General features: G+C 38.2%; 1 protein-coding gene across 1 annotated transcript in view; it reads right to left on the bottom strand.

Annotated features, from left to right (window-relative positions):
- Window positions 1-320: 320 nt before the first annotated feature.
- The window catches only part of LOC107716360 (cadherin-18-like), a 25,698-nt gene continuing 1,600 nt past the window's right edge, over window positions 321-24,418 (bottom strand). The window contains exons 2-10 of the mRNA XM_016522772.1: window positions 22,655-22,774; window positions 15,416-15,583; window positions 14,917-15,104; window positions 14,519-14,772; window positions 13,606-13,742; window positions 12,836-12,957; window positions 10,083-10,197; window positions 4,272-4,523; window positions 321-944 (exon numbers count right to left, since the gene is read on the bottom strand). Of these exons, the coding sequence (XP_016378258.1) occupies window positions 439-944; window positions 4,272-4,523; window positions 10,083-10,197; window positions 12,836-12,957; window positions 13,606-13,742; window positions 14,519-14,772; window positions 14,917-15,104; window positions 15,416-15,583; window positions 22,655-22,774 (1,862 nt within the window). The 3' untranslated portion in view covers window positions 321-438. The remainder of the gene's footprint in view (window positions 945-4,271; window positions 4,524-10,082; window positions 10,198-12,835; window positions 12,958-13,605; window positions 13,743-14,518; window positions 14,773-14,916; window positions 15,105-15,415; window positions 15,584-22,654; window positions 22,775-24,418) is intronic.

Genomic DNA, 24,418 nt, shown 5'->3' with positions numbered 1-24,418 from the left:
AGGTGAAACTTAAACACTACAGGCTGTGAAAACAGAAATCAAGTTTTGAGTAGGGAAATGATCAGTTTAGTATGAAAGATGTCATCCTAAACCAGCCGGGACATTGAATCGGACACTTTTGTAGCTGCTGGAAATGGATGAAGATGCAATAGAGGCACGCTTTACTTATCTGGAATCATGAATTTTATTAAGCAATAGAAAATATACACCAGGGAAAATAGCTTCCTTTATGAGTTCTCAATTTTTTCTCAATTTTACACTTTTTCTTCAAAAATCAACTTCCACTTGTAGAGGCCAGTGAAAAACAAGTCAAATAATCCCACAGCAAAACTGGATGACAAAAAAAAAAAAAAAAACTTCAGTCTTCACTGCAGTCCCATTTGACCAGACATCAGGGAAACGACACACAACTTCTGGTTTACAGAACATGCGCAGCCATTATTGGACGTGCTGCTGGCCTTTCTCTTCAAAGACTCTGCTCAGTACTTGTACCTCAGGGCCCCATTTGTCTACCTCACTGAGGTCCAGCTCCGTCTGGGGCTCCGGCAGGTCCAGTGAGCTGATGGAGCCGGACGGGGAGCCGCAGCCCTCGTAAGCGTAAGTCTGAAGAGAATCGTACGGAGGGCCGCTTGTGTCCCGGTCTGCCTCAACAACCTTGAGCTTAATCACCTCATGGATGTCCTCGTCTGGTAAGGTCAAAGCCGGGCTGAGAGTCTCGGTCCCCATTGCTCTCCACACCTCTGACTGCAGGTCCTTCCTCATCCTCATCTCCTCGGCTGCTGCGGGGTTCCTCAACGCCGCTATGTCAAAGGCCTCTGTGTCTTCCTCGCCTCCTCCCTCGTCATCGTACGTGACTACGTTCTCTCTGATATCCTCCGCCGAGATGATCAGAGGCTCCTTTTTGCTTTTCTTGCTACGCAGAGTGACAAACAGAACCACGATGGCTACAAGAGAGGAGACACAAGCTTAGTTTGTTCATCCATGTAAATGGTGATGTGAATTAGCTTCACTACCATCGGGAGTTAGCGACGTATCGCTTGGGCGTATAAAATGAGGAGTGCAATCATCTGCTTGCTGACATTTTCATATGGGGAAAAGCTTTGTCTGGGCAAATAATCACTTAATCACTCATGTGCTGATGTGAAATCAATGGCGTTTTGCCATAAATAGCCATGAGCCTCTTCATTCAAACAGATTAGCCCTGTTCCAAACAGCTACCTTTTAAGGCAGCAACAGCAATCATTAACTAAAACATAATAATAATAATAATAATAATAATAATAATAATAATAAATCATTATTTGAAACAAAATAAACATTAACAGAAATAAAATTAAATATGTATTTTATTTCAGCTATTAGCCGAAGCAACATTTCTCATTTTTGTTTTAACAAAATAAACATTAACAGAAATAAAATTAAATATGCATTTATTTCAGCTATTAGCCGAAGCAACATTTCTCATTTTTGTTTAGTTTAACTTTAAGTACTAAAATAACTCAAATGAAATAAACTAAAATGAATAAATACTAATTTATAACAAAACTATATATATAAAAATAAAATAACAAAAGCTATGATAGTATATCAGTGATACTAAAATAACACTGGGTAGCACTAAATGGACCCCCATAAGCAGGGTTATTATAGAAAACTAAAACCACAAAAACAAATAAATGTGAAATGAAATGAAATAAAATATAAAAAATTGAATTCATTTTATTTCAGCTGGTTGTTAGTTGCCATTTAGATGAACTAAAACAACTACAACTAAAACTGAAAAATGAATAAAAACTATACATTAAAAATGATAAAAATGACAAAACAACAACACTAAAACAAAAAAATATACATCCAATTTAAAATGTAAAAATATTTATAAACAATATAATAGTATCTTACTCGGAATGCTTAAATCAATTTGCCACAAGTAGTTCACCTCATGTGAAGGACAAGGGAGACTCAACTCTACATATATTATAGCATGTTGCTAACAAAAGATTTTAATACATTTAGAATTAAATAGCATAAATACATAAACATTAGGTAAAATAGTCTACACATATTAGATGAAATATAACTGTATTACTAACATTATTGACTATACATTATTGAGTGGTTCATCATGTTCATCATGTTCATCATGCTATCTCCTTAGATGGATATAACAGGGATACATGCCACCTTAAATTGTTACCTAAAAAGGTAACTATGTTGTTGTCTACTTCTGGAAACAGTCTTCATAATGACAGTTGTTAAATGATAAAAACACCCCGTATATATATACAGGGAGACCAACTGAGACTTGCAAACCAGCTCAGGCTTGAATAATATGTTTTTTCTTCAGCAGGGTAGATAGGCACCTCACTAGATTTTGGAATGGAGCCACAGCATTGTGTTTGGATATTATGCTGTAAATTGGGAAGAGCCTCTAAATCCTAGCAAGCAAAAATACTTTTTTGCCTTATATTCATAGGCGGAAATCTTGGGGGGTGGGGGGTTTCAAGACCCCCCCCATCTGAGGGTTGTCCCCCCTAAAAATATGATTAAAAACCACGCTGTGCATTGTAAATAAGTTTTATACTTACTTTACATAATTGTGTAAGTAGTAAAACAACACAAACAGGGCAAAAATGCGTTTTAAGTTTACCGGTGAGAGAGAACAAAGTCAATAGTTGTGGAACTCCAGTAAGTAAGGCTGCCAAGGCTATTTTATTCACTTAAACATCGGATGAAGTGATTATTTTCTCTTTAATACAGATGATGGCAATGTATTTCTCGATGAGTCCGCTATGTTAGAAATAATAACGTTACCTGCTTGACGGAAAGGGTTGCCAGGTTTTTACAACAAAACCCGCCTAATTGCTAGTCAAAAGTAGCCCAAAAGTAGCCCAAACTATCCGTGTTTCGAGGGGGTCCCCCGGTAAAAATCACGTTCCAGAGGCTAAAATACACATTATTGGGGTCGCTTCAACACGTGGCAACAGTGATAAAGTAGCCCAATTCCACGGGAAAACCGCAGACTTGGCAACACTGTGACGGATAGTAATGTCTACAACGGAAACGAGTCACGACCGCCGTCGCGGCACAACCACAACAGCTTGAAGTTGTCTAATTTGGCACGGTCTCCCTGCTGCACTAATAGTAAGGCTTTCCTCTGTGTATACATATCCTTACAAGTACAATTTTAGCTGTATTATTTGTGTCCCCTTCAAAAATTGCTCTTGAGAAATTTTATGTTTATTGTCCCCCCCCAACTGTTAGACGAAATTTACGCCCCTGCTTATATTTAAATGCATTATTAACAACACTTCCTGTCTGTTCAGGTATGTGCACGTTACAATTGTTGTTCCAGGTTTCAGCCCACACAGTTGTGCAGCATTCCTGAGTAGTGTCTATACAGTATTTGGCCTTGTCAGTGGACCGGAGTGAGAGAGGGGTTTTCACACATTCTGCAGGGTGAAACTTCTCATCTACAACCAGTGAATTTCAAGCAGTGTTTCTCAGGATGTCAAGTAAAAGAAAGCAGCATAGAACATATTGGATATACATCATCTCACAAATCCTTAGATCTTTATAATAAATGATCCACAACAATGTCTGCCTGTCTGTCTACATTATCTATCTATCTATCTATCTATCTATCTACTGTTCAGGTATGTGCACGTTACAATTGTTGTTCCAGGTTTCAGCCCACACAGTTGTGCAGCATTCCTGAGTAGTGTCTATACAGTATTTGGCCTTGTCAGTGGACCGGAGTGAGAGAGGGGTTTTCACACATTCTGCAGGGTGAAACTTCTCATCTACAACCAGTGAATTTCAAGCAGTGTTTCTCAGGATGTCAAGTAAAAGAAAGCAGCATAGAACATATTGGATATACATCATCTCACAAATCCTTAGATCTTTATAATAAATGATCCACAACAATGTCTGCCTGTCTGTCTACATTATCTATCTATCTATCTATCTATCTATCTATCTATCTATCTATCTATCTATCTGTCTGTCTGTCTGTCTGTCAAGAAAGTGAGAATAAAATAAAGAAAATTATTACTAAAAATCCTACAAAAATATTTAAAAAATAAAAGTATTGAAGACTCACTCAAATTTAAATTGAAAGAAAGAAAGAAAGAAAGAAAAAGAAAAAGAATAATTTTACTTCTGGATTCAGAACTTTGGACCCCTTCGTATGTTTCTGCTCTTTCCCTGATGGCAAATTCATGAAGGAAAGATTAAAGTTCTTCTCTTGGCTGTTGTGTTTTCAGTCTTACCCAAGAGGATGAGCACGCACAGCAGGATGGCAATGAGGGCTCCGGTGCTGAGACCGGCCGAGGACAGGAATGCTTGAGCCCTGCACACTGGCATCCTGGCCCCGCGCTGGCATGGACACACCCTGAGCGTAAGCGTGCTGGTGCTGCTGAGGACGGGCTCTCCTCCATCCCACACAACCACGGGCAGCTGGTACAGCTCCTGTTCTGCCTGGCTGAAGCCTTGCCTGCGCGCCAACACGCTCGCGCTGCTATCTGTCAGAGAGAGCAGAGGTTTATTCTCGCTGGCTGCATGCATGATGACGCCGTGCAACAGAGGCCAACAAAACAATTCTCTCCTCATTCTCGGCAGTTGCCTCTGAGAATGGAGAACAGCTTTTTGAATATTGCATTCTGTTATTTCATTTTCAAGCTGCCTGATATGGTTTTGGATTCTTCACTGTTGAAATGACAACAGCGATAAAACTGCAGCCACAGCACTATGATAAATGACATTCCACTATGCATAATTTTTGGTGTATATATCAGTCAAAAGTTAAGATTAATACTTTTATTCAGCAATGATGCATTAACCAATCTAAAGTTACAGTGACTCTTAAAAAAGCTGTTCATTGAACTTTCTATTCATCAAAGAATCCTGTATCATTTATCATGGTTTTTGCAAAAATATTAAGCAGCACAACTGTCTTCAGCACCAAATCAGCATATTAGAATGATACAATCATGTGACACTCCTAAATAATTCAGCTTTGCCATCACAGGAATAAATTATTTTACATTTACTTTTCGTCACCTTGGAATTATAAGGTTCTATCTCAAATGTTTTATTAAAATTGGGTTATTCACATATTCTTATTCTGTGACAACTTTTTTTTTTTTTTTTTTAATTGTGTACATTCTGGGACTTTTTAATTAAAAAAACAAAACAAAACAAAGTATATGATGTTTACATAGTATATGGAATGCAAAAACTTTGAAGCTCACCATCTCAAAACCGCTCAGAATGCAGATAGAACCTAATAACTCCAAGGTGGTGATTTATGCCTTCAGCAGATGCTTTTATCCAAAGCAACTTACAAAAGAGAAACAAAATTTTTTAAATAAATTAAAATAGAAAATAGTTATATTAAATTGTAATAGTATTTCACAATATTACTGTTATTACTCTATTTTTGATCAAATAAATGCAGCCTTGGTGATCATAAGAGACTTCTTTTAAAAATATATAAAAAATGGGTTTCATTTTATTTATTTTTTTCCATTAACACATTCTGTTGACTATAAGTAACGTTGCACCTACATATCTACTAAGCCTCACTAGAGTGTTAGTAGACTGGTAGGGTTAGGGTTAGATTAAGTTGGCATGTACTTGCAAAGTTACTTATAGCAAAGTCCACTTCAAGGAAAGTCTGTTCATTCGGCGGCCATATTTGCAACGCCTCCGGGCTGCTCAAACAAATCTAAATAAATGGGGGAATCCTGAAATCTCAAAAACTGCTCGCTGAAGTCGCAATTAAATTACATATTTCAAATCAGCAACAAAATCTGAAATGAACCGCCCGATGAATGTTGTTTCTTATGCTCAAATAGCATTAAAAAAAGCTTATTTTTCAAGCTAGACCTGCCAATGCGTATGCAGTTTTATCGCGCTTATGAATACGCATGCGCATCGCTGCTCTAGCCTCAGGTTTCTATGGGAACCGGAGCTTCTAATGGCCGCTGCAGTGACGCAATGACTTTACCAATCAGCAATTGGCTCTTTCATTTAGAAGGCGGGACTATTTCACCATATTGCGCGTTGCAGTTTCTCCCATTCATAGATATAGGAGTGAACCGTCTTTGTATTTCTGTAGTCTTTGCTTATAGTCAGTAGGATGTCTGTTGGGAGACCATCACAATAAAGAGGTAGCAGATATTAAGCAGACAGGCTACTGATACTCTAATGGGAGATAGTTGACATGTAGGTGCAATGTTACTTATTGTCAATAGAATGTTCAAAAGGGACCCTCAAAATAAAGTGTTACCAAAAAATGTTACCGACCACAAACTATTGGACATATAAATAATGTAATTTTACAATAGTTTCAAATTTGGTTAATCCAATCAAAATTTAGAATCAGAATTATGAGTTTTATAAATACATTTTTAAGCTAGAAACGCAAAAAAAAATGGTGTTTATGTTTTCTGATCCATATTGGCCCATCTTTACTTGTGTCTGATTGAAAAAAAAAAAAACAACAGTTTGCTTTACTGCTGTACCTCCCCAACAGGAGTGTTGGAGCGCCGGTGTGCTGACAGCCTGTAAACCCCACACAGTGACAAAAGCATCATGCTTTATTAACTCCCTACAGTGCTCCAACCTTTCTCATTTTTGAGAGGCTTGTGCAAATTTTTTCACCTTCTTTCTAGCTGTCGCTGCCTTCCTTTTGCACATACGCACACACCCACAGACAGGCAGGTCGTAAGCACCTCAGCGTATGCACGGTCATGCTGCTGCTTCACATTGCAGATGTGTGTTGAGCTAGTGTCTTCTGACTCTGCAGCCTGGGAGGGTTTGAGGGGGTTTGGGTTGCAAGATGAATTCCGTCTCCCTCTGAATACCAGCTCCCAGGAGAGCAAGAGTGTGGGTTTGGGTTTAACATCGGTAGGGGCATTTTAATATTAATCATGCTATACAAATGCACCTCTGGGCAAATTGCCTGCAACAACTCATCAGGGTTTAGACAGAGTATTTACTTTATTTATGTATTTATCCACAACCTTTTGTGTACGGCTGTAATGTCTGTTTTGTGTTTTGTTTCATGTTCTTGTTTTCATGTCTTTTATTTTGGAGTTTAGTCATGGTCCCTATTTAGTCATGTGATTCCCTTGACTGTGTGTTATGTTCTGATTGGTTCCTTGGTTCATGTGTCATGTTCTCATTGGTTGTCTTAGTCATGTGTCCTGTCTCTCATTGGTTGGTTCTGGTCATGTGACCTGTATTGTTTGCTATAAGTAGCCATCATGTTGCCATTGTCTCTCGTCGTGTATTGATGTTGTAACCTGCTGTCGGTGAGTCTAGTCTGTTCATGCCAAATCAAATCTGTTCACGTCAAGTCTGTTCATGCCAAGTCTGTTCAAGTCATGTCAAGTCAAGTCTCTGTTTGGATTATGTTTTTATTTTGGATTACTTTTTGAATAAACTGCACATGGGTTCTTAAACTCACCTACAGTGGACTGTTCGTTACAACGGCATAAAAGTATCCAAACAATATTCTGGATTTTGGTATGGGTGCCAGCAACAACAAAAATTAAGAATATTTTTTTTTATCTGATACAGTGTAAAAATAAACGGTTTTCCCACCTCCTGTCTATGATCAACCTCAAGTTAATTAATAGGCTATAACTGGAAATCAGTAAATAATCACTAAATGACCAATATTCATTTTGAGATTTGTTAAAGACTGTTAAAGATATTTAACAGTGTTAAAATAAAATATTAGTGTTTTAAAAGATTAACTTTATATTAGTGTTAGAAGATGACAAAGGTAATGTAAATGTAAAAATAGAGCAAATGAGCATGCATTATTATTATTATTATTATTATTATTATTATGCATGAGCATAATTAGTATACAATACTATACAACTGATATGGATAAATAAAAAAAATCACCTCTAATATTGGCTGATAAACATTATTACAATATGGTACTGAAAAACCATGCATGTCGAGTTTAAACTAAAAAATAACTAAGTTATATAGTTAGTAAAGTTATATACAGACTGAATACAAAAATGAAGGACTAAACAGTTATTTAACTGCTAGGGAGAAAGAAAAGTAACTAATGACAAATACTGTAACTGATGCTTTCATTTATAAAGGGAAATAATATACTTTCATTTTATGAATGAAAAGACATAAATGTATACTATATTCCTTAACTGTGAATGCTAGAAATATCTGATATTATTCACTCGTCTCTGGGCCCTAATGTCCATATACCCAAGTCTACAGCAGTGCAAAAGAGGCAGAGCTCTTTCTCTCCAGGGGTCTAATGTATGCAGAACCAGCAACTATTGTGCATGCATTAGAAACTACAGGAAGGAAAATTTCCTAACTAAGGGTTAAGGTTAACACTAGCCAAATTAGCATCTCTGAAATATTTACGCATAAATTAGCCCTTCATGTATTGACCCTTAGGTTTAGCACGTTTGTGTTTGATTTCATGCTGTGGGGGTTTTATAAAATGGCCTGCAGGTAGACTCCATTTACTCTGTCCAAACACTATTAAAAAGCATGAACATGAAACGACAGAGGGTGGAATGATCATTAGCAAATCTTCACAAACAACGCAGAAAACGCGGTCTGTAATTACACATGGATGGGAAATTCACAGTTGCGCTTTGATTTAAGTAGCAATGATTCGTAAACACTTTCCCTGTGAAATAACATGAGAGCGAACCATGCATGTACTGTAGATAAGTAATCTTCACTGTGAGATGTGTCATGCAATAAATATACAAATATATAAATAAATAAATAAATAGGAAATAGCAACAACAACAACAAATACTGCCAATACTGCAGTTCTGGCATGAGTCCTGATCGCTCTAGCTGTTATAACTTAATGTGAGTGTTTAAATGGTGGGAGATAAATGGCCTGAGAGAGAATTGCGGTGAATTGGCCCAGGAGGGACACTCTCGATGTAATGCGCCCCACATCTCAGATGACACAAACAGAAACACTCTTGCCAAAACCGTGGCAAGGCATCAAATTTGACGTAGGCTATCTTTGCGGATGGGGCATACCATGCATTCCCTCACCTATTCATTGGAGAGCTTCATTGCAAACACTTTCCTAGATTTAGAATATGAACTACGTCGAAGGACATAACCGTCAAGATGATTATTATTCAATTGAACTCACTGCCATTTCCCAGGGGGGAAATAAGTGCACCTCCGTAGGGAATGTCCATCATATTTTTTCCGCCTCAACCTGGCAAGCGCTCAGGTCGTGTGGACGCTGGCATAATGATTGCGGCACCAGGAGAGAAACATCTACGTGATCAAGGATGACAGCCCTACACACCCACCCAATCACAGCAAGCACAACAGAGCTCTCCAACCTCCAATGAGTAAAACGGTCCGTAATGGTCCATCCGTTGGGATATTATTTAAGGATGAGGCAGTCTGAGGGGACCTTGGCTAGGATACAAGCTCAAATAAAGCTCTGAAGCACTGGCTCTTCTGAACTCTGGGCTTTTAGCATCTGCCTCTTATCTCCCTGATTGCCCTGTTAAACTCCGACTGGTCCACCTGCAGCCATGATTCACCGAAGCAGTGGTCCGGCATTAGAAGGAAATCATTACAGCCCAGCCGTCTCCACCAGGGAGCGTTGAGCTAACATAAACACAGACCTGGTTTCCGAGGAAACAGCTCGGTTGGCCTTGCAACGATATAAAAAAAAAGAGCAAGAAGAGGAGGGGAAGGCTGGAAATGAGGGTGATGTGTGTGACAACATGTGGTACTAAATATGTTTGTGGAGAGGTGCTGAGGGTTTGCCCTGAGCAAACATCAGGAAATCAGTTGGAAAACATTAGAAAGATTCCATTACTGAGATGCCATCGGAGAGCCCCTTTAGATCAGTCAGATCATATTTGACTTTCATGAGAGCCTGTGTACAACTTAAGTACTGAATATGGAATTAGTTTTTGTAACTAACTCCTAAAATACAGGCTTAACATGTCAAACTATTTCTAATTAGATGTTTTACCAAGCCAAAACAAATCCTGCGGAAGTGTGGTTTTGTTATTGTGTTTGTTTGTTTTTACCTGCATTGTCCTTCAGAGTGAAGTTTGGATTCGCTGGAAGGTCTTCTGGCAGAGCGAAAGTAAACCGACCATTGGCGAAGTTGTCCTTGTCTGTGGCCCTGATGGTCTGAATGACCTACACCCAGAACAAGAGAAAACAAGCTGATGCTTAGTGCTTTCTTTCTCCAGAATTAAGGTTGAATGAAAAATGGCATTAAAAATATCTAAAACAGACGCGTTCGCTTCGCTGAGAGATGGGTTTTGTCACTCCCTATAACCCAGAAATGTAATTGGACCACCTGGGCTTCTTCTTCCTCTCCACTTTTGAAAGACATTAACTTCAGACTGCTGACCCTAAGCCCCTCGGCCAGTTGGGTGTCTGGATCACAGTCATTGAACAGATCGCTAGTTTGAAGCATTGCTCAGACTCATGATGTTTTGTCAGCTTGTTAACCTAATTGGCTCCTGCTAGCACATCAGCTGCAAGTGGGAATCTCCTCATGCAGAGTCTGGACCAATTATTGAAGCTCTTCACCTGTCTGCGCTGTACCATCCATGTTGGGCCAAGGGTTTCTCTCTCTGGGGCACTTTCACACCAGAGCAAAAAAAAAAAAAACTAATTATATATATATAATAAAGTTTATTTATTTATTTATTTTACAACATTACTGTTTTACTGTATTTTTTGATCAGGTAAATGCAGCCTTGGTGACCATAAGACACTTTCAAGACAGGTTCAAAAACATTTTTAAAACAATCCCACCGTCCCTAAACATAAATTCTATAAATTCAACACACTTTTGCTGTAAAGTCATGGCATATAATGCAAAACATACTGATTTGTTTGTTTTCATCACATTCTTATCGAAGCTTTTAAGACAATCACAAATCCTTTTGTAATGTCGAGGGTGCAAACATAATGCACTTTCCACCCAAAAGTACAATAAGACATACCAATACATGGAGAAGGGAGCAGAACAGAACTCTGGACCAAGTAATAGAGCCAGGTTTGAAAATGGCCTGTGCCACTGCATAACAGATTTCTTCCAAATTACATTGCATTGTTTCATGCAGCGTACTGTTGTGAATGTGTGCAGAGCAGATCAAAAGAAAAGAGCTTCCTGTGAGTTGATGCCAGTACAAGAAATGTGGTTTTGCCTTATCTCTGTGGAAACACTTAATCAAGGGCCACAGCATGACAGCAATCCCCGATTATCTTACAAAGTAATTGGGAAGAGGATTTTATTTAGATGTTAGATGGACCGGTTTGAGCCCAGCAGACCAGAAGTCATAATAAATGAGAGACAATTTCTTCGCTTATGAATGGACCTCTGCCTTATACAGTAAATAATTTACTGGGCTTGAACGAAGCCCGAAAATAATAATAAAAAAAAAAACTCTGTGGTGCTTTAAAAGCAGCCTTTAATTAATTAAGCAGAGGTCCAAAATGAAAACACAACTATGTACATTAATCACACACTTTCATTCAGGCTGAATAATTTACCATACCTTTATTTAAACAGATGAAAATTCTGCTATCATTTATTCCTCCTCATGTTGTTCCAAACCCATAACACTTTGGTTAATCTTCGAAACACATGTTAAGATATTTTAAAAATATCTAAGAGGTGTTTATCCCTTTTATCCCTCCATTGAAAGTCAAGATAACCAAAACTTAAAAGATCCAAAAAGGTCATTAATACTTTGTAAAATGAATCCATATAAAGCCGTTTAGTCCATGTCGTGTGAAGAGATACAGTACAATCGCTTTATATGATTAATCAATTTAGGCTTTTATGCACATCTAAGCAATGATCAACACACAACCATATAGTGCATCACATATGGTAAACCATCATGAACGTTTATATGTGAATAACTGTCTACATTAAATCTGTTCATAATACATAGTGTAATATAAATCATGATTCAAATCGTATCTCTTCACAAAACTTGGATTAAACCGGATGATTCTTATGGGTTCATTTTATGACACCTTTATTTGGATCTTCTAAGTTTTGGTTTCCTGGACTTTCAATGGAGGGACAAAAACCTCTCAAGTTTCATTACAAATATCACTTGTGTTTCGAAGAATAACCAAACTTTTATTGGTTTGGAACAACATTGGGGTGAGTAAATGATGACGGAATTGTGACCCATCCCTTTAAGTACCCTTTATGGTTAACCACCAGCACAGCGGACACAAATGTTCAAAGAGGACCCTTGATATTTAATTTAAAAATGCATTGTCGCCCACTGTGTGTGAATTGTGTGTGTCTAACTGCTTAAATCATAATCTCATTCAAGGGTAAAGCTATAAAGGCTATGCCGCAGCACTGCTGTGCATTGCTGCACATGAACCTAGATTTCAATGTGCAACGATTAACATTTCCTGTGAGCCATTCCTAGTGCGCTTGATGCGGACTGCTATCTGCCGATGAATACATTGGTACATGCTGAATTATTTATAGGTTTAAGAGCCTCCAAAGTCTGTCGAGCCACAGATAAATCCATCCTTGATGGTGTCAGACATATCATAAAGGCAGCGTATATGTTTCTCATTTATGCATGTGCACTTGGCGTTAGTGTACGTGGGAGTGTGTGTGTGAAAAGAAAGATGGAATTAAACCATGAAAAAAAAAAAGATGGTTTGAGAAAACAAAAATGGTGCAGAAATAGGGTAGGAGAAAAGGAGGAGTGCAGATAGGAAAAATGGTTTCAGGGGTTCAGATTGGAGCTGGCAGGTCGAAAAAGACTGAGAGGAGATAACTAACCTGGCCTGCCTTGGAGTCTTCACACACAACCAGAGCGCTGTCTGTGACAATATAGGGGGCATTGTCATTGACATCCAAGACCTGGACTGTGACGGGTACATAGCTCACCAGATTTGGATTGTCTGGAAAGAAAAAATATGGCAAATATTCAATCATGGATGTTTTCTATTTAAATAACTGGCAAAAAACAATGAATGATCAATGTATGAGGGATTTCACATGATTGAAATCATGCCATATCAGGACACATTGGCATAAAGTGTGAATCAGCAATATTTGCTGTTGAATACCGTGTTTTATGTACAAGAAAGAGATATCCTTAAATCCTTTATTCACAATTCAAATGATAACTTTTGAGCACTTCTTTAACTGTGTGAATATTTAATACTCTCACTAGTTTATTTGTCCAATAGTAATGTCCAACAGTAGGCTACATACATACATCATAGGTGAATGTATCATATGGAAGTGACATTTTAATAAAAAAAATATCTGGTCCATTTGTCTTGCTAATTTCACAGCTATTTGTATATATCCTAAATATGCACAGTTAAATCATATTTTTACACTTTAATACTAATCTGATCAAATTACTGCCGTGGACATCAACTCACAAGTGATAATTATGTTGATTTTTCTGCACACATCACATTACATCTGAAGCCTTTCACTGACACTGTTTTTTTTAATTTAAGGGGGTCTGAATACTTTCCGTACCCACTGTATATCAATGAATACAGACAGAATTCAGGCCTCAGAGTCGTACATACCAATCTCTGAAGCCATCACTGTGATGTTGTGCCAGGCTAACTCCTCTCGGTCTAGACTCTTGGTGGTTGTAATTAGTCCACTGTCAACATCGATGGTGAAAAGTGCATCACCTTCTGCATTTTGGTCGATGGAATACCTAAAATGTCAATGTAGACAAGTTCTACTCAAAGATAATATTCAAAATATGATGACAGATATTCCAGAAGCACATTTAATATTCAATTCAATTCAATTCAAGTTTATTTGTATAGCACTTTTCACGATACAAATCATTGCAAAGCAACTTTACAGCATTTTTTTTTAGCATTTATAGACATTAAAACTGAATGCTGAAATACATGATTTCCTGTTAACAAATGATTAGAAAAGCAGACTCTGAAGCCTTATGAATATATTTCATACATTTGATTATTCAGTAATTAATCTCCTGTCACCTACAACTTACGATTAATTTCTGTTTAGACCTTACTTCAAGACATTTTGTTAAGATGCTTAACCTAAACAATTTAAAATATGTATGATGTTTAAGTAGCTGCAGAATAAAACTCTTAGATCTCTTAGAGGTATGATATAAACCTTCAAACTTCAAGGCTTTTGAAACTTTTTATTCAGAACTTTCAGATAAGGATTTTTCAAGACAGCATTCTCTTGTTTGGGGGGGGGGTTCTCCCATAGTTTGCTATGGGAGAATATGTACTTGCTTAAACAATTTGAATTGCAATTCTGCATCCTCTTTGCTACTGCCAGTCAAATTCAGGAATTGAATTAGAATTTAAAAGACATTCTCAGTTCAATTCTGAATGGGTCACAACCCTGGTGGACTACTAGCAGAGACATTTGCACTGATATATAGACACTGTAAAATATACCTCAAAACCACATATACCAGTATAATTATCTTTGGAAACTCGCCTGACTTTGCTTCTTGTGCTGTCCGGGTCTTGAGCAGTTACCATGCTAACCTCTGTCCCAGCCGGAGCATTTTCATACACATCCATGATATAGTAGTCCATAGTAAACACCGGAGCTTCATCAACATCCCCAATGATAAGCTTGAGCGTGGTGGTGTCTTTGAAAGAACCCAGGTAAGAAAAACGAGGATCCAGATGGGTGTTGACACCTTCTATGTTCAAAGAGTAAGCCTTCTTCTTCTCGTAGTCCAGAGGCTAGAAAGGACATCAGTAAAAAGATCAAGGGAGAAGCAGAAAAGACATTTTAGCCTGGGAAAAGACAGGGCATGGCTGAATGAGCAGACATTAGTTTACGTGGCTGTTGAACCCATTGGTTTTGTGGGAACGTCTAGTTCAGACCTTTCTGAGGGAGATGACTCCTTCTCTCTTGTCACTGTCTGTAGAGATGGAAAACATGGCAGCTCCTTCTTCATTGGTAATTCTGTATGTCATCTCAGCGTTGACGCCAAGGTCTTCATCGTTCGCTTTGATTTTCCCAACTGCTTTCCCTACCTGAGCAGATTCTGGCACGTAAAGCTGATAGTTCTCTGAAGTGGAGGATAAACACAAACAGAACAGATGCGATTTTATTAAACATTCGAAATCTTTTGATGCGAATATTAAAAAGTGTTGCTTGCGCTCAGCTAATTTGCAGGGTCTATTTAGATTAAACCTGCGCAAGCTCAATAAAAGTTGTTTATTTTCACAAAATAAAGCTTAAACGAATTCAGCCATTTGGGATAAATTCACAGTACATTCAAAGGGATTTAAGGATTAGATGGTTTCTGTAGAAGGGGCGTGCCTAAAATCCAGACTTTTTTCCATGGTGAAAGAGACCGAGAGAAGCGGGGACTCATACTTTGAGGGAATCGTGGTGGATTGTCGTTGATGTCAGCCAGTGAGATGTTGACTGTCGTGGATCCGGACAGACCCCCGACAGAGCCGGCCATGTCTTTGGCTTGGATGATCACGGAGTACATCTCTCTAGTTTCTCTGTCCATGTTCGGCAAAGCTGTCCTGATGACACCTGTGATCCAGAGGGCAGAAATAATTAATATAGTTATCGCTGACCTACATAACCCATATTCCATTATTGGACGTTCAAAAGTGTATTACCATTTTCTGCAAATGATGGTGTTCAAGTACAAATATTAAAACAGCCCACATTTCCATAGCAGACAAAGATTAGGGAGGTATTGAACCCTCCAAATGAAGTGAAAACAAAAGGTTGTGGAACTGCAAAAGCCTGATAAACATAAATATTGTCATAATTTATCAAAAGCGACAGTAAGGACATTTATAATGTTACAAAAGTTAGCCTTGGTGAGAATAAAAGACTTAAAAACATAATTAAAAAAAGTCATGGTAACACTTAGTATAGGGACCAATTCTCACTAGTTGCTTATTAGCATGCCTATTATTAACATATTGGCTGTTTATTAGCACTTTTGAAGCTCATATTTTTGCTCAGCTCAGAGTTTATTGAGGCAAAAGACATAGTTAACGGTTTGTTAATAGCGAGAATCGGACCTTAAAATAAAGTGACCAAAGTTATAACTACCGCAAATGGTATTGCATGTACCACATATTCAAAACGCTTCTGTGTATTCATCTATAAGCTGGCTTTAAAGAAATAAACATTTATTTTTGTCAACATTTCCTATGGAAATTCCCATAAAATGGTTGAACATCTCTTGAAAATTACTGTACAATTCCCATAAAGCAAATTCTTCATTTACTTTTGTCCATGGAAAATGAAGGACTAGAGCTGTGAAGCTCCTACAAATGAAAAGGGACCATAAAAGCAAAATAAAAGCAGTCCACAGAACTCGTGCTCTATATTTGAAGTCTTATGAAGCCATATTACAGTATATCTCTATGTGAGGTCCAGACTCATATGAAGTCATTATTCATAGAAAATCTTGCTTGATAGCCATGGTCAGCATTCAGTTTCACTGTATGCAAAAGAAAAGCTTGGAAATTCAGCCTAACACCTCCTTTTGTTTGCCATAGAAGATAGAAAGTTAAATGGGTTTTCAAAAGACAAGATTGTGACTAAATAATGCATTTTTAGGAGAACCATCGCTTGAAATCAAACCGCTAGCCATTTGATGGCATTTCCAGCAATAAGAGCCACCCTTCACAGGACAGGTGCATGTCCAGAATATCATGTGTACACTGCAGATCTTTGACCCCTAGTTATTGAGGCGGTGAGCTCACAGCGAGTGGCTATCCTCTGCTTTGCCCCTGTTCTGACCTGGTACAGGTCCTTTTCGAGCTTGACAACACACCAGCAGGTGAGTGCTGACCTCTCACTTCTATGTACTGTTCCTATGCGGTTTAAGCCCTTAGCATGAACCTTCCTTTCCAGATGTGCACACACACTCTTGCACAAAGCATGCTGGTGATCATCTCCTGCATACTCCACAGCTCTAAAGCAAAGGCTGCCATCTGCTCCAACCGTTCCCTCAGGAGATAGAGGATAAGACAGGGATAAAGGAAAGGCTGGAAAGCATAACAGCTTGCGTTTGCCATGTGAACTTGTATTTGTGCCCCTTTACGCCATGAGATCCCATGGTAATGTTTCTAAGAAATGAGCACCAACTGACATGATACACCAAGGCCCCAGTGCACCAACATGGGTTGTTTAAAAACACTAGAAATCAATAGCATAATTTCATAAAAGCATAAGCTCTGTCAGTACATAGCACTAGACACATTTTTAACAAAGAGTGAAAAATTTAAGGGGGTCTGAATACTTTCCGTACCCACTGTATATAGAATACTTCTTGACAGTTTCATCAAAAAATATATGAAATGCCTTGATGTTTTCACACTCAAGGTTATCCATCGTCCAGAAATCAAAGTAAAGTGTGCATTTTCAAGCCAAGCTATTAACGTGGGACATATCCCATTCCTTTATTGATGTTTTAAAATTTGCCATGTGAACTTGTATTTGTGCCCCTTTACGCCATGAGATCCCATGGTAATGTTTCTAAGAAATGAGCACCAACTGACATGATACACCAAGGCCCCAGTGCACCAACATGGGTTGTTTAAAAACACTAGAAATCAATAGCATAATTTCATAAAAGCATAAGCTCTGTCAGTACATAGCACTAGACACATTTTATTTACTTGTTAGTGAATATATATAGAATACTTCTTGACAGTTTCATCAAAAAATATATGAAATGCCTTGATGTTTTCACACTCAAGGTTATCCATCATCCAGAAATCAAAGAAAAGTGTGCATTTTCAAGCCAAGCTATTAACGTGGGACATATCCCATTCTTTTATTGATGTTTTAAAATGATGTAACCTGATGATCTGCTGATATATAACTATGGTTCGTTTCATATATTGTTTTTTTTTTTGTCTGGTGAAAACCTAAGAAGACCTAAAAATGTATACAGAAATGTAATATTATATAGGAAGGAAGGAAGATGAGTAGAAAACAGTAAATGTCTAGCATCTCTGTAACTATACACGTTTCATGTTTTTGACATATAACTAGAAAAAAAATGCTATAAAATATATGGGCAGTATAAATATTTCTGTCTGAATGTCTTAATATAAATACACACACAACACCTACAAGAAGTCCAAAATGCTGGCAAGAAGCACAGAGGACCAGTGAGGGAATGACTAGAAGAGAATTTCAATTTCATGTTATGCGTTAAGTGTGAGATGGACAGTTTAAATATTTGAACATGCAATGTTCTCTTTTTAAATGGACACGACCAGTGGGAGTGAGAAAAAATATGCAAACAGATACCTCAATCCGCCAGAACAAATAAACATACACCAGTGTTCAGCCCCAGAGAATGTCATAGAGATTGCACCCAGCCTATTGAGAGCAGACACCACCTGCCAGGACAGGGGATTTCAGCAGACAACACAACGAAAAAAGCAAAATGTTCATGTTAAACAGGCTCTTAGTATTCAGCTAGTAGCCACAAAGCAGAGACAGAAAGTAAATAAAGCAAACAGGACCAGACACTGATGCAGAACTTGGTAAGCCCTGTTCTTTGTACTGAGAGTTTGATTTCTTATGGAACAACAGACAGTCAACCTTATAGTGAAAGTGCAAAACATCACGCAGGCTAAGCATCACCCACCGGTAAATGGGGCGAACTAACTACTACACAAAGGTGCAGTAGAGGTAATTCTCAGCTAAGAGGATTAGACAAAATGATGCAAGTTATTGTACTTTACATAGACGTGGATGGGTGGAAACAGTAGCTTGGGTAATTGTAATTGTAGGAAGAAAAACAGATCAAGCATATTCCACTATGATATATTAAACCACATTATACTACAAATATCGTATTCTACAAATCAGATTAGACTAGAATAAAAAGAACAACCTCTAATAATTTTACCCTGAAAATAAATACATAAATAAATTTGAATACTAAAAAATGGCACTGGAAATAAATTATTAACAAAATATAAAATAAATGTAAAAGTGCTCCAGTAACTATAATAGTATTGATGCTGGTATTCTTTTGCTGATGCTCCAATCGAATTAACAAAAAATAAAAAAAATAAAAAAATGTAGGGCAGAAAATAACTACATTTACATTTAGTCATTTTGCGGACGCTTTTATCCAAAGCGACTTACAATTGGGGAATACTTAAAGCGATTCTTCTTAAAGGAATTGGCATGGACCTCATCGGGCCATTAGAACGATCTGCACGGGGGCATCGCTTTGCATTAGTCCTAGTGGATTATGCAACGCGATACCCAGAGGCAGTGGCCCTCCGCAGCATTTCCGCGAAAAGTGTAGCGGAGGCCCTGTTTCATCTAATCTCCCGGGTGGGAATCCCGAAAGAGATTCTCGCCGATCAAGGCACGGCGTTTAAGTCACGGACTCTCCGCGAACTTTACGAACTCTCCCCGGCCTGAGTCGGGCGGTGGGGGTATGTGGCGAGGGGGGCGTGGTTCAGCGAGATCTGCATCGGGAGAGAGAGGCAGGAGACGAGCGGTGCGTAAGTAGCTCAAGCGCAAATGATAAACACCTGTGTCTCGTTTCAGTAATTGGTGTGGAGAGACCGGATAAAAGGGGGCCACCTGGAGCATGTATGGAGAGAGGAGACTGACTGGGAACGCGAGCCACCCGGGGAGACGGGTTATGGAAGCACGAAGCCTATGTCGAGTTGTGTTATGAGTTATTAGACTGAGAGATTGAAAGCGCAGTGAGCGCCGTTTTCTGTTGTGTGCACCCAGAGACTTGAAATAAAGCTTGCGTCCCAGTACGCCGACCCTGTCTTCTTCCTTCCACCCACTTGAACCTTATCACAGGGAATAAATAACTAATAGTAGCAACTTGACTACATTTTTTCAGTAGCTCAATGTTGTATTGCACATAAAGGCTTCACAATTAAGGGAACTTGTATAATTATCAAGCATGCTCTACTAGAATGTCCTTTCGGTCTCATATAAAGTAAACAGCCCTTTGTTGCCCATGTTGGTGCACTGGGGCCTGGTTGTACAGTATCTTGTCAGCTGGTACTCATTTCATAGTAAACATTACCATGGGATCTCATGTGCAAGTTCACATGGCAGACTCAATCTGTTCTGCTTTCCAGCCTTTCCTTCATCCTCGTCTTATTCCCTATTTCCTGAGCAAATGGTTGAAGCAGATTTATATAAGGTATAAATATAATGTAACCTATTCAAAATAAATAAAATGTTTTAGTAAAACATTAAATATTATACTATTAATATTAATTGTGTAAATTATACAAATATCACATTTTCCAATATTTATAATTATAATATTGTTATATAAATTAGGATAGTTTTTTTTAAACTATGACACTTATTGACATTGTTCATTCAAAAATCAAATTTTTTTTTGTACCAGAAAATACGTCTTTCATTAAATGACATTAAAGGGATAGTTCACGCAAAAATGAAATTTCTGTCGTTAATTACTCACCCTCATGTCGTTTCAAACTTTTAAGACAACACGGATGTGTCATGGTATGAATGTGCATCGAAGACTGACACGGAAGAGAAGAAATTGTTGAATAAAGTTGTTATTTTTCTTTCTTTTTTGCACAAAAAGTATTCTCGTAGCTTCAAAACATTACGGTTGAACCACTGATGATTTTACCGATGTCCTTACTACCTTTCTGGGCCTTGAATGTGTCAGTTGCGTTGCTGTCTATGCAGGGTCAGAAAGTCCAGATTTCATCAAAAATATCTTAATTTCCAAAGATGAACAAAGGTCTTACAGGTTTGAAACGGCATGAAGGTGAGTAATCAATGACATAATTTACATTTTTTGGGTGAACTATCCCTTTAAATTTTCAGCTTGTAGCTTGGCAAACTACACTTTCAAGAGTAGAATTCCCAATACCACCTACTGTATATCTACGGATAAACTCAAAATGTGAAAAGTTTTATAGCTGTGATGCTCAGAGCAGAAGAGACAAGCCTCCGTCAGTGCTTTATCTCTCTCCAAGAGCAAAAGAGGCTCTCTAGACCTGGAGTATTGGATTATTTGAGAGTGATTCAAACACACACACACACTACTCTCAGTGCTAAGGGTATAGGCACTTCCTGCCAAAATGAGCAAGCAACACTGATATGCAAGATTGCAATGTTAAACCGGCGCCCTATGATAATAACCGCTGATGTGAACATTATCATATGGCCTCTTAATCCCATCAAAACCTTCATGATAGCCACAAACAGGGAATTAGAGATGAGAAAAGAGTTGAAAGAGTGACCACGGAGGGATTACAGTCCATCCAATCTCATAGTTTTAGCGCCAAAGACACCAGTAAAAGACAAACCGCCATCAGAGATTTGCTGCTTCAGTGGAGGACAGCAACAATCCCACAGGTCCCAGCGGGAGGGAGACTGAACGAGCAATTACACATAATAAATAAATGCACAGTGGACTACCCATGAAGCAATTCTGTGTAAATTGGCGCAGTTTCGTGGCGGATATCTGAGGGATGGAAGTACGTATTGGTACTAAGCTGAGTCTCTTGGGTCAGCAGCTCATGCTGTTGCTGACAGGGCGTTTGCCAAAAAAACCACGCACACACTAACAGCTGGAACGAATGCTACTCACCATTTTACCTCGTACACTGCTGATGTAGACGTTCGTGCATCTACACACACCACCCTGGCACACTCAAACGCATACAAGCCAAGCAAATTCATCCTGCACCAAATAGGCTCTATCATGGGATAAACACTCTGCAGGTTGGCGCTTTCAAACTGGGACAAACACCCTCCAGGCACATTCAACTTGACATAAACAAACACCACCACTGTGGAAATTGAACCAAATGGCTACTAAGCACAGAATGAAAAAACGAGGGAGGAAAGAATACGTTAAATTAGGATATACACTGTAGGCGAGCAGTACATCACAACAAGTAGGCCACGGTTCGGGTGTTTTCAAGCCTCCACAGAACAGTGTAGCCCGGGTCGTACGGTGCCATGCTCTCAACGTTTCAACCATGTGTTGATAATATTATGAAAATGATTTGTTTATCCACCCGGGCTTTGTGCGAGTAATTGAGTGTACCATGTAAGTCTCCAAAGAAAACCATCCATATTCATCGCCCTCAATGTAGGTTTATTGATTTATTTCTGAGATACAATTGAGAATGATATTTCCCACATTTCCTGCATGATTCAATGGAATTTCAATGTAGATGCCTGAGTCTGAGTTCCGTTCGAAAGAGCATACATATTCTTTTAATGCTTAACTGAAGTCCCTGCGACAAAAGACACATTTTGGTACTGGTCGGGAGGGGTTTTTCCCCTCAGTCTCGGTGGAAACAACATGTATGAAAGGCCCTCAACAATGTGAGAACGCATCAATTATTCTCCACATAGGGTAGCGCAATAAATCGGGAGTTCCTTTGTGCGCCTGAAAGCTGTTTTACAGAGAAAACGTATCTGTGTTTCCTACAGCCTATTATTGTGGAATGACTCACCCGGTGGTGACTTCGCACAAGCTCACAGGAACAATCAGAAAATATTCAAGTACAGACTTCTACAGTCTAAGGCATCTCAAAATGTCCATAAAACTGGTTATTTGTAAAAAGCGAGGTCTTTGCGTACCAGTTTTGGGGTCGACGGTGAAGAAAGGCTGCCCTTGGAGAATGCTGTAGACGATCTTGGCACTGTTTCCGTAGGTGGGATCGTCGGCGTCTGTGGCAGTGATCTGGAACACCGACGTTCCTGCGTGGACATAAAAAATATGTCCAAGTTAAACTGCTAAAATTATTCATATGCTCAGATTTGCATTCATCCTCATTAATGCATGCCACAAGCATGCTCCGACAGAGGCAGTACTCATATGCCGCTTGCTAATTCAAGTGATTCATCTCATGCCTCCTTGACCTGTACCAGGTTGAATTCACCTGTCATGAGCCTCTCTCCTCCAAGCCTTAAAGCATCTAATGCTATTACGAAGTGTGTGGGGCTTGGATGGTGGCGATAACGCTACTCTAACCGGAGACACATTCGCAGTTTAAGAAAGAACACAAACACAATAGATTGAAGGCACCGGGCTCTAGAATAGCCTCTCTTGAAAGGCCAGAGGCCCTCAACCAGCTTATAAGGCTCTATCTGTATTGCTAGTGATTAATTCATCACAGCTTGATAAAGTGGAGTCAGAGAGCTCGCCAGCTCACTGCTGGTGCTTGTTCTGTACCCGAAGCAGAATGTCTTACTCGGAAGGGCACAAATAATGACTTGAGGATAACAAATTCCAACGAACAATAGGCCAAAAAAAAGCTAATTTTTAAAACATAAAACAAAGCAATATTTCTAATGAATATATCTACAATTATAATGCAATGGCATGCCTGTGAAGCGAACATAATTAAAGTGAGAAATGTATGATTGTAAATGTGCACAGTGTGGTTTGAAGCTTAATCATCTGCTTTTATTTATTATTTATCTGATATATTTAATACAATTTATATTCTAGATCATACATATTTTTTATTTTTGAAAAATGTATCACAGTCTCCACAAAATTATCCAGCAACACAACTGTTAAATATTAAGAATTTGAATAATGATTTGGAGCTTAATAAATTACTGGAATAATTGCTTTTGAAAATGTATCACAGGAAAAAAAATACAATTGTTATATATATATATATATATATTAGTGTAAGTATAATAATATTTCAAGTTTACAGTTTAATAATAATGGTTAATAATAGTTCAAGTTTACAATATTACAGTTTTTTACTGTAGTTTTTGATCAAATAAATATAGCCATTAAAAACATAAAAAATACAATTTGATACTGACCAAAACATTTGAACAGAGTATATAAAAATAAATAATTAACATTATTAATATTGATTCTATTATAATACAGTAGTCAACATTTGAAGAGAATCAAAGAAGTTCATCAAAGTTGTCCTAAGACAAGAACGCATTTTGGTTTTAGGTTTTAGGACAACTTTGATGAAAGGTTTTGATCCACTTCAAATGTTGACTAGTTTATAAATTAAACCACCCACACTGTACAGATAATTTTTTCAACAGGTACATATACATATGCAGACAATTGTCTTCTGTTTGTGTTACATTTTTAAAGCCTAAACTAGTTTTAAAGACTCATTGAGAGCATGAGAGCAAATAAAAGCAGTGAAGGAGAGCGATTCATACCAAAAGTGAGAAATAAACCCTGCCCTTACCCTAGCTGTGCCCGGAGGGGAACATTGTGCCGACAGGTTGTGAGCAGTGTTGGGAGTAACGCATTACAAAAGTAATAATATTACAGTAGTATATTATTTTTTGCTGTTAACGCAGTAATATAACGCATTACTAATAAAATTTGGGTAATATTATTACTCGTTACAA

This window comes from Sinocyclocheilus rhinocerous, unplaced genomic scaffold (assembly GCF_001515625.1).
Source record: "Sinocyclocheilus rhinocerous isolate Xijiao unplaced genomic scaffold, SAMN03320098_v1.1 scaffold1051, whole genome shotgun sequence".
Lineage (NCBI taxonomy): Eukaryota > Metazoa > Chordata > Actinopteri > Cypriniformes > Cyprinidae > Sinocyclocheilus > Sinocyclocheilus rhinocerous.
Note: the sequence above shows the minus strand (reverse complement) of the source record. Positions and strands in the feature narration are given on the sequence as shown.